General features: G+C 40.8%; 1 protein-coding gene across 1 annotated transcript in view; it reads right to left on the bottom strand.

Annotated features, from left to right (window-relative positions):
• Nucleotides 1-526: 526 nt before the first annotated feature.
• Nucleotides 527-11,332, bottom strand: part of LOC126176295 (5-hydroxytryptamine receptor 1-like) — a 167,052-nt gene continuing 156,246 nt past the window's right edge. Inside the window, exons 2-3 of the mRNA XM_049923446.1 lie at nucleotides 7,506-7,570; nucleotides 527-741 (exon numbers count right to left, since the gene is read on the bottom strand). Coding sequence (XP_049779403.1) covers nucleotides 527-741; nucleotides 7,506-7,570 — 280 coding nt within the window. The remainder of the gene's footprint in view (nucleotides 742-7,505; nucleotides 7,571-11,332) is intronic.

Genomic DNA, 11,332 nt, shown 5'->3' with positions numbered 1-11,332 from the left:
GCTGAATCGACAGCGTCCGCTTATGTGGAACTTGCTGACTTCACAGTCATTGTCTCTTCTGCTCTGCTGTTCTGCCTGCTGTTTGCCAGTGTGTAATTCTTCTAAACTAAACTAAGTTTTTCATTTAAATTCTAATTTCCACTTCACTTTGATTTCACTAATTTATTTACTTAAGTACCACTCAACACAGGATACATAATCGTATGTATAATTTTCAGCTACCCAAGGAAAAGTATACTGATGCATAGGATCTACAGCACAGTTTAGAGGAGATTAAAACGTAGTGTGGTATACTGGCCTTTTCACATTCCCTTTGGCCGATTTAAGCAAGACAGGTAGTGCCGAGCCCACGTTTCGCGATGAAACATGACTTGCAACTCCTCGGTTTCATATACTGCAGTTTCTATGTTCCGTGAATATCTCGGACCATCTCGTAAAGCCGGCGGTTCGTTTCATCACGGTCCCAAGTCAACTGCCGGAACCGGACCTCATTTGTGATTACATTTACTCAGAATATTGGGAGCGTCTAGGTGAGGCAGTGAATAGTACATGTGTCGTGGAAGGCGCTCGTGGGCCTTGAGCGCTGTTCTGCTGGGTTGCCTAGCTGAGCTGGGCAGTGTCTTGGCGGCGGTGAGACATGGCAGCGCGCCGCCGCCGGCGTTATGACGACTGTCGGCTTGCGCCGCTCACCTGCGTCTTCTCCGCTGATGACGGGCGTGCTATTTCCGTCAGCTGCAGGACCTGCGCACCGGAAAACGTCTCTGCAAGTCGGCCCTGAATATCCAGAGACCGCTGCAAGGCATCGCCTAGGCGATAAAAAAGAGAACTGCCGCCTTCCGAGCGACCGGAATATTCCGGAAGATTTCTCACCGCTCCAATGTTGTACCGTTGGGTATTTTCCTGCCCTCGCACCCTTTGAACCCCAGCATACTCCCGCTGTAAAAGAGCTATCAAGATCTCCCTGAAACATTGCAGACAAAATTTCTGCCTTCTTCTATCTCTTCCGAACTTCCAATAAATTTTCATATCATTAAAATACTAGGAAGATATTTCAACTCGCAGACGTAGGAAGGCAGCCACACAAAGTATTAATCACTCGCCTTACACGAGCACATTGGTCACTTTGGAGCACAGTACATTGTGTATGCAGAAGAATGGAAAATAAACCTGAGAATCTCTTAAGGACGATCAGTTTGACGTTAGGAAAGGCGAAGACACCAGAGCGGCAGTTCTGTCGTTGTCACAGATGATGGAAGCAAGACTTAAGAAAAACGAAGACACCTTTATAGATCTTTATAGACCGTGGTAAACGTGTTTGACGATGCAAGAGGGCGGAATATGTTCCAAATTCTCCCATAAAACTAATGTAATCTATAGGGAAAGCCAGATAACATATATTATGTCCGTAAGACTCGATGGGCATGAAAGGGAAGCAGTGGTTGGGCAGGGAGTGAGACCGGTTTGTAGCCCCTCCCCGATGTTGTTCAGTCTGTATACTGAGCAAGCAGTAAAGGAAACTAAAGAAAAATTCGGAATAGGTATTAAAATCCATGGAGAAGAAATAAAAACTTTGAGGTTTGCCGATGACATTGTAATTCTATCAGAGACAGTGAAGGACTTGGAAGAGCAGTTGAACGGAATGGACAGTGTCTTGAAAGGAGGATATCAGATGAACATCAACAAAAGCAAAACGAGAATAATGGAATGTAGTCGAATTAAATCGGACGATGCTGCGGGAATTAGATTTGGAACTGAGACGCTTAAAGTAGTAAATGAGTTTTGCTATTTGGGGAGCAAAATAACATGATGGTCGAAGTAGAGATGATATAAAATGTAGACTGGCAATGGCAAGGAAAGCATTTCTGAAGAAGAGAAATTTGTTAACATCGAGTATAGATTTAAGTGTCAGGAAGTCGTTTCTTAAAGTTCTTGTATGGAGTGTAGCCATGTAAGGAAGTGAAACGTGTACGATAAATAATTTGGACAAGAAGAGAATAGAAGCTTTCGAAATGTGCTGCTACAGAAGAATGATGAAGATTAGATGGGTAGATCACATAACTAATGAGGAGGTATTGAACAGAATTGGGGAGAATATGAGTTTGTGGCACAACTTGACAAGAAGAAGGGATCGGTTGGTAGGACATGTTCTGAGGCATCAAGGGTTCACCAGTTTAGTATTGGAGCTCAGCGTGGAGGGTAAAAATCGTAGAGGGAGACCAAGAGATGAATACGCAAAGCGGATTCAGAAGGATGTAGGTTGCAGTAGGTACTGGGAGATGAAGAAGCTTGCACAGGATAGAGTAGCATGGAAAGCTGCATCAAGCCAGTCTCAGGCCTGAAGACCACAACAACATTAACATGTCCATAATCTGGGTACATAGCGAATTCTAACAAATATTTTATATTCTATAAATGTTAATACATAAGTAAATAATAATGAAATGAATGCTAATAATTCTAACCAATTTTGTTTTTTCCAGATTTATGGTGGCTCGCTCTAAAGAAGAACTAGTGGAGTTGGTATTCTTAAGTCGACGAGAAGGATTATCGTATCGCAAAATTGCGGAAGAATTTAATCTTCGAAGCCTTTATCGTCAACCTATTTGTTTCACTACCACCGGGAAACTAATCAACAAGTTTAAAGAAACAGGCAGTGTGTTGGACAAACCCCGCCCGTTCGTCCAGAGAAGCAGATATCGCTTCGACGGACATCCATGGAATTGGGTGTTCCAAAATCAATCATCCACAAAATCCTGCTAGGGGAGAGGTTTGATACTTACAAGTTACTGATATTGCTTCACGTAAATTAAGATTAACCCGATAGACGCATGCAGATGTGAGAATGGTTTGCAGATAAATCGAATGAAAACTTCAATTTTACCAAAGACTGTCTGTTGTTCAGTGATGTTGCCGTGCTTTATGTCAATGGCGAGGTCAACAGACAAAATCTTCGATACTGGTCTCAACGTAATCCACTGTCGATGAGTCCATCGAAGCAGCAGGATGCGTAAATGTGATGATGTGGTGTGATTTTTGTAAAGCTCATGTGCTACAACTTATCTTCTTTGAAGAACATATTATTCGTGAGACGTATCTGAACATGCTCAAAGACAAACTGATGCCTCAAACTGAGCGTCTGGGTGAGGGACAGGTTTCAGCAGGATTAGGTCTTTGCCCATTTTGCTTCAGCTGTTAAGGATTGGTTGAATGACATCATTCATCACTGGACTGAGCTCATGTGTAGTAGTTCCATCGTTCGCCAGACCTCTCTCTCATTGGCTTATTTTTCTAGGGTATACTGAAAGAGAAATTTTACTCCATGAAGATTACACAAATATGCCACTTGACAGAGCGCATTACAAGTCAGTGTACTAAAACCGACGGCAATTCAAACCTATTCCATCGAGTTCGCCTTAATCTTGCTGATCGTATCGAATTATGTATTGGAAAGCACGAACATCATGTTGAAATTATTATTAATTAATATTAAAAAGACTAAAATGTGCTTTTTATCAGAATTAACAATGTACCCAGACGTTATGGACACCCTGTAAATAATGTATGAAAAACAAGAAGAATTTACATAGAAAGAGAAGTGCTAATGTACCTCCCACTGATCCGAAGTGAAATTTTCCTCACGGAAGTTTCCGTTTAAGAGGTGATTACAAACTTGTCACAAAAAATTGTAATCTATGTGATTAAAATGTAAACGTTCCTTTCTACAAAATCGTAAATCTCTGAAAGTTCTTCACCGACTGGGTTGAAATTTTGACATAGCGTTCAATTCGAATATGCGAGTCTTTTTGTATAATTATTGGAGTGCCATATGGTATAGACATATATAAAGTAAATTAAAACATAATTATGTTTTAATTGACTGTATACTTACTATATATACATATATTTATACTTACTATAAAGATAATTATGTTTTAATTTCCACTATAAACATAATCACGTTTTAATTTACTTTATATATGTCTATACCTTATGGCACTCCAATAAGTATGTATAAGGCACTCCAGTAGCTATACAAAATCACGCACATATTCTAATGCAACTTTGTGGCAAAATTTCAAAGAACATGATATTTTTGTTGACAATGTATCACACACACACACACACACACACACACACACACACACACACATATATATATATATATATATATATATATATATATATATATATATATATGGGAATACATTTTTCTTACAGTGTAACAATGTATTACATTTTCATATATATATATATATATATATATATATATATATATTGTTCTTGTTAAAAAAATAGATATTGCTACAAATTGTACTTCATAACCAGCACATACAGTGCAAGGCCTCACATTGCCCATTTTGCCCAAAACTTAAAAGTTCATTTACTTTTTTCTATACACTGTGGTATTCCTCATACACGTATTATGGTTCGGTGTCATTTTTCGGTTATATAACTATATGTACATACAATATCCTTGTCATTATGTTTCGCGCTTTCCCAAGACATAGTCTGCCAATCTAAATAACCGTTTGTGATTGGCCTTACGCCTGTCTGCGCACTTTATGACTTTTTATAATGTTAACTATAATATTTACCTCATGACTCAAAACTGTATGTATATGATGTTTTTTACCATTATACTAATGATTACTGCACTTCTGTAGGCGGTTTTTTTAGCATTTGTTGTCGTCACTTTTGTATGATTTGCTGCCACCTTGCTGCCACTTTAGTCTCCTTGCATGGCTTTCCAGCCACGTGATCACAGATGTTCAGTTCCTATTAATTGTGGGGCACTTAAGTTGACTCAGTAGATTGTATAGTGTCTGTTCCCTTAATTGGTATGTGTAGTTTCTAGCTACACCATATTTGTAAACTGTGTTCTAAACTTGACATCGGTTTTGTAAAAATCTCTTTTCACAATCTAAAGATGATATTTTCGAAAGGTGGTCATAAAAATACCAGTGCCTATTTTACTATTACCACAGTGTCAATAATAGCTGTTCCCATAGTCATATCAAGCTTTTGGAGATTTACGACTTTGTACATATGAACGTTGACTTATTCTTAAATAAAAATGTTAATGTTCATGTGTTCAAAATCTTAAAACTTTCGCAATTTTTTCACAGATTGCTTCAAAATTTTGACACACCGTTGGATTCAAATATGCACACATTTTCGTGTTCCTACTAGAGTATGCACCTACATATAATACACGAATATATATGTAATAATTATATTTTTATTATTATTTAAAATTATATAATACATAAAAAATATGTAATACACAAAGGGTAAATGTTACCACCAAAGGCTTCGAAATGTTTTTACACAGTACTCAAATGAGCTTTCAGATGGAAACAGGCTGCACACACACACACACACACACACACACACACACACACACATATATATATATATATATATATATATATATATATATATATATATAAAAAAAATGATGTTAGGAGAAAGGAAAGCTTATGATTAGAATGCTTCTACGTAATCTGAATATCCAATAACAAGAAGCTTGGCTCAAGGCCAGAGAGAGGGAGTAAGAAGAAATGGACATTATGGTGGGAGGAACTGGAGATAGAAAGCGGGAAGGAGAAGATGGAGAGAGGAGGAGATGGAGAGAGACGGAGAGGAGAAGATGGATACAGGAAGGTGGTGGAAGCGACAGATAGAGAGAGGGGGCAGGAGGAGATGGAGAGACAGGATGGGGGAGTAGATGAACACAAAGAGGGGAGAGGAGATTTTTAGATATAAACAAGTTTTTAGATATAAATTAAGAAAAAAAGAGAAAAACAAACAAAAAATATATAAAAGAAATAAAAAATAAAAAACACAAAAATAAAAACGTTTATTATATTAACTTAATTACGTTGTTAAATTAACTTATCAATGTCATGTATTGGAAAATTTGACTCGTTCCACATCATTACGAAATATCGTATTCATGATCCATGGAACTAGTATTAATCTGGTCTAATCTAATCAAGGTCAGTGGGGGGGGGGCAGAAGGAGATTAGGACGTATATCCAGTTCCCAAACGTGTGTTTTCAGCAAAGCAAGACCGGGAACAGCTTGTTTTGCAACATAATGAGGTGCATATGGTAATCCTCCGACTGGTTTAGCCACGTTTCATCAAACAGAAAATCATTTTACAGCACTTATTTACGTTAATCACATTACTGCAACGAAGATGTACAGAAGTCAAGATTTAAACTATACGTAAATCAGTCATAATTTAAATGCTAATGGTATTAATTATTAGAATTGAATGTATATCAGTCCTTTCTTCTAAGAAATTCATCATCGAGAAAAGCTGATACTCAATGAGTCCCTTACGCTACTATTAAACTAAACTTTATTATTATTGCCCCTTCTTATGGATTATAAAAAATGCATGTTGATGAATAGTGGATATCTTCCTAGAACAAAGTAAGAAATTTTAGATCTCTATGAAAACCATTCTTATTTCTAGTACTGATTCCATGACCTGAGCAGTTGATATTAAAAAGAAATGTTTTATTTATGACGAACTTCTTTAAGGGTTAAATAAATTGGGATGCAGTATTTGGTACACCAGTTCTCTGTAAAATCCACTTCTGAGTGGTTTGGAGTTAACACGAGAAACAATCCGTATTACACGCTTTTGAATTTGACCTACAAAATGATTCCGTATGACTCTACAGAATGACAGTAAACGTAGTATGCTAGCTGTTTTCCTTTCGTATGACCATATGTATCCCCATTATGCATATGAGATCAGTTTGACGGCTGTGATGAGTTCACAGTTCGACTCCTGCTCGGTGTTAAGGAGTGTCGGAACCACATTATCTGATGGTGAATGTGGAATGCTATTGCTACTATATCTGTAACATATTCCTGCCAACTAAATTTATTGTCAAGTTGTAATAGAAGGAATTTAACAGCTTCGATCAATTCGTCATCATTGTTTAGGTACTGGGAGGAAAGCTTTTGCAAGAGCTAAACTGCATATAGTGTATGTATTAAGAGTACAGTGACAAATAATTGCCTAAATTTCGAAAAGACGCGCTTGTCATCCAGTACAGTTGCTCTTCCAACTCCTCCGCAATCTTAGAGAGTTTCAGTGTCTTTCGTAAACGCTACAGTTTTTATTTCTTCTGTCTGAGTTTTAATTCCATTTCCAAAAATCTTCTTGGCTTCCTTTACTATCTGATCTTTTTTTTTTGTTCGGAATATTTTATCACTGCTAGCTTATAATTATGAAGACTGTATGCCAATCATCATGGTTAGAAGCTTTCTCTAACTATTCAAGTGCCGTAAATGTAATTTTTCCTTTCCTTAACCAACCTTATAAGATAACTTCAAGTAAATATAATGCAATAATTACATAATGATATTCCACCGATTACAGGAAACTGTTACGGGAATATATATCAATAAATCTGATTCTAAGCAACGAAATAAGTTATAGAGATAAAAATAAGGAATAACTGAGAGTCAAATTAATTACTCACGAGAGCAGTTGTGGACACATGCGTCCACAGTGAAGTTTGCATAAGATTCATGATGTGAGAGACGACTGGAAATCAATCGAGATTAAATACAAAATAAATAACTAAATTTTCTACGACCCAGCAGCCAAAATGGATATAGGATGATGAGGTCATCAGGGACAGAAGAAAAGCTCGGTTTGGAGGAGGGTTAGGGATGGGATTCGGCTGGTTCATTTTCAGTATCTTGCAAGCATTACTTAAGAAGCTGATAATAACTGATGTAACGAAATCTTTCATCTTTTTCCTGACCTGTTTCTGTGTATTTACAAGATACATACAGTAGTCTATATTTGGCAGTGGTGCGGGATTAGCCGAGCGGTCTCAGACGCTGCAGTCATGGACTGTGCGGCTGGTCCTGGCGGAGGTTCGAGTCCTCCCTCGGGCATGGGTGTGTGTGTTTGTCCTTAGGATAATTTAGGTTAAGTAGTGTGTAAGCTTAGGGACTGATGACCTTCGCATTTAAGTCCCATAAGATTTCACACACATTTGAACATTTGGCATTGCTATACAGGATTTCCTAGAAGAAATGGTCAGTGTTCAGGGATATGGCAGAAAAGATTATTCGAAGCAAAAAATCTAGCAATCATGGGCTGTAAAATGAATTCCTTAAGATCTATGAGCACTATCTCAACTTCGATACTGTGTAACAAACCTCGCCCACTGCACGCTCTTTGCCTTCCATACTTTGAAAAATGGTAGCATGTATCAAAACAAAAAAGTAATGTTCAGTAAACATGGGTTCTACAGTGCATACCTTAAGTGCTATGGATAATTGTTCATCTTCGTTACTGTCAAACTCATCTACTGAAGAAAGTGCTTCTAAGGAAAAATGTCTAGTGAACTTGGGCTCTATCATGCATTCTTGTCATCGATACTCTGAAATAAATCTCTTCTACTGCGAGCTCTTTTTTCCATGTTTTAGGAGATGGTATTATGGACCAAAACAAGAAAAAATGTGTCTACTAAGTATGGGCTCTAAAGAGCCATGAGTACTTGTTCATATTCGCTGCTGTGAAACACCTCTCTTCTACTAAACAAATGCTCATACTGTTAAGGTACGCAATTTAGAGCCCATGTTTGCTAGACAATTGTGTTCTTCTTTTGGACCATAATACCTCCTCCAGAAATATGGAAAACAAAGAGCTTGCAGTAGAATAGATGAAGAAGTGGACATAGCTGTTCAGGTATGCATGTTAGAGCCAGTGTTTACTTTTTTTTGGTTTGATTGATCGTTCCTGCCGTATCGAAACATCGTATCGAGCTCGGGGGACATCCTTTCGAGTGTGGCCGGATGGTCTTCCCGTCGCAACCCCTGTCCCCCTGTCCCATCCCCGGTTCGTAATTTGTGTACTCATCTGTCTCTGTCTTGTGTCATCCCTACGTGAAAATGTGTGTGAACGTTTTCGAAATGTTTGCAAATGGGGTAACTTTGGAGCCTGGTTGTGTACCAACCCGACATTCACCTAGCCTTGTGTAGGGAACCGCCTAAAAACCACATCCTGTTGAGTGTGGCCGGATGGACTTCCTGTCGCCACCCCTGTCCCCCTGTCCCCACCCCGGTTCGAAATTTGTGTACTCATCTGTCTCTGTCTTGTGTCACCCGTATGTAAAAGAGTATGAACGTTTTCGAAATGATTGCGAATAGTGTAACTTTGGCGCCTGGTGGGGCACCAACACGATATTCACCTAACCTTGTGTGGGGAACCGCTTAAAAACCGCATCCAGTGTGACCGGCCCTCGTCGCTAAGCTGCCGCGTAAATTCGGTCTGGATCCGGGAGTCTCTCTCACTACAGGAGTCCTTGCAGCTTCAATTGTTGAATATAAGTATCTGTTATAAATTCCGACAGTTTGTGTGTCTGTAGATGAGGACTTCTGCCTCCCTTTGCACGGCGCAGATTACAGCGCACATACACTACTGGCCATTAAAATTGCTTAACCAACAAGATATGCAGATGATAAATGGGTATTCATTGGACAGTTATATTATACTAGAACTGACATGTGATTACATTTGCACCGGTCGGAGTGGCCGTGCGGTTCTGGGCGCTACAGTCTGGAGCCGAGCGACCGCTGCGGTCGGGTTCGAATCCTGCCTGGGGCATGAATGTGTGTGATGTTCAATAGGTTAGTTAGGTTTAATTAGTTCTAAGTTCTAGGCGACTGATGACCACAGAAGTTAAGTCGCATAGTGCTCAGAGCCATTTCATTACGTTTGCACGCAATTTGGGTGCATAGATCCCGAGAAATCAGTACCCAGAACAACCATGTCTGGCCGTAATAACGGCCTTGATATGCCTGGGCATTGAGTCAAACAGAGCTGGGATGGCGTGTAGAAGTACAGCAGCCCACGCAGCTTCAACATGATACCACAGTTCATGAAGTGTAGTGACTGGCGTATTGTGACGAGCCAGTTGTTTGGCCACCACTGACCAGACGTTTTCAGTTGTTGAGAGATCTGGAGAATGTGCTGGCCAGGGCAGGAATCGAACATTTTCTGTATCCAGGAAGGCCCGTACAGGACCTGCAACATGCGGTTGTCCATTATCCTACTGAAATGTAGGGTTTCGCAGGGATCGAATGAAGGGTAGAGCCACGGGTCGTAACACATCTAAAATGTAACGTCCACTGTTCAAAGTGCCATCAATGCGAACAAGAGGTGACCGAGACGTGTAACCAATGGCACCCCATACCACCAAGTCGGGTGATACGCCAGTATGGCTATGACGAATACACGCTTGCATGTGCGTTCACCGCGATGTCGCCAAACAGCATCATGATGCTGTAAACAGAGCCTGGATTCAACCGAAAAAATGACGTTTTGCAATTCGTGCACCCAGATTCGTCGTGCTCCTGTCAGTGATGCAGCGTCAAGAGTAGCCGCATTCGTGGTCTCCGAGGTGATAGTCCATGCTGCTGCAAACGTCGTCGAAGTGGTCGTGCAGATGGTTGTTGTCTTCCAAACGCCCCCATCTGTTGACTCAGGGATCGAGACGATGCTGCACGATCCGTTACAGCCATGCGGATAAGATGCCTGTCATCTCGACTGCTAGTGATATGAGGCCGTTAGGATGCAGCACGGCGTTCCGTATTACCCTCCTGAACCCACCGATTCCTTGTTCTGCTAACAGTCATTGGATCTCGACCAACGCGGGCATCAATGTCGCGATACGATAAACCGCAATCGCGATAGACTACAATCCGATCTTTTTCAAAGTCGGAAACGTGATGGTATCCATTTCTCCTCCTTACACAAGGCATCACAGCAACGTTTCACCAAGCAACGCCGGTCAACTGCTGTTTGTGTATGAGAAATCGGTTGGAAACTTTCCTCATGTCAGCACGTTGCAGGTGTCGCCACCGGCGCCAGCCTTGTGTGAACGCTCTGAAAAGCTAATCACTTGCATATCACAGCATCTTCTTCCTGTCGGTCAAATTTCACGTCCGTAGCACGTCATCCTCGTGGTGTATCAGTTTTAATGGCCAGTAGTGTAGGTAGGTACGTACGCTCTGCCCCGGAGCGTCCAGCGGGCAGCGCGCCCGGCTCGCCGTCTTCGACCCGCGGCCAGCACCGCACCGTACCGCACCTCTGCCGCTCCTCACAGCCAGCCGCCAGCTCGTTAGGCGCCGTCAGTCGGGCCGTCAGTCAGCCCGGCTAATAATAGCCCAGCTCTAATGAAGGACGCCCCGCCGGTCAGCCCGCTCTCACCTCTCGTGGGCTGCACAGCTCTGGTTTACGTTTGCTCCGGTATCTTTAAATCGTGGCAGCCGGATGATGGCCGACTGCCGG

Source organism: Schistocerca cancellata, chromosome 3 (assembly GCF_023864275.1).
Source record: "Schistocerca cancellata isolate TAMUIC-IGC-003103 chromosome 3, iqSchCanc2.1, whole genome shotgun sequence".
Classification (NCBI taxonomy): Eukaryota; Metazoa; Arthropoda; class Insecta; order Orthoptera; family Acrididae; genus Schistocerca; species Schistocerca cancellata.
The sequence above is the reverse complement of the archived record's forward strand: the minus strand, read 5'-3'. Positions and strand labels throughout refer to the sequence as shown.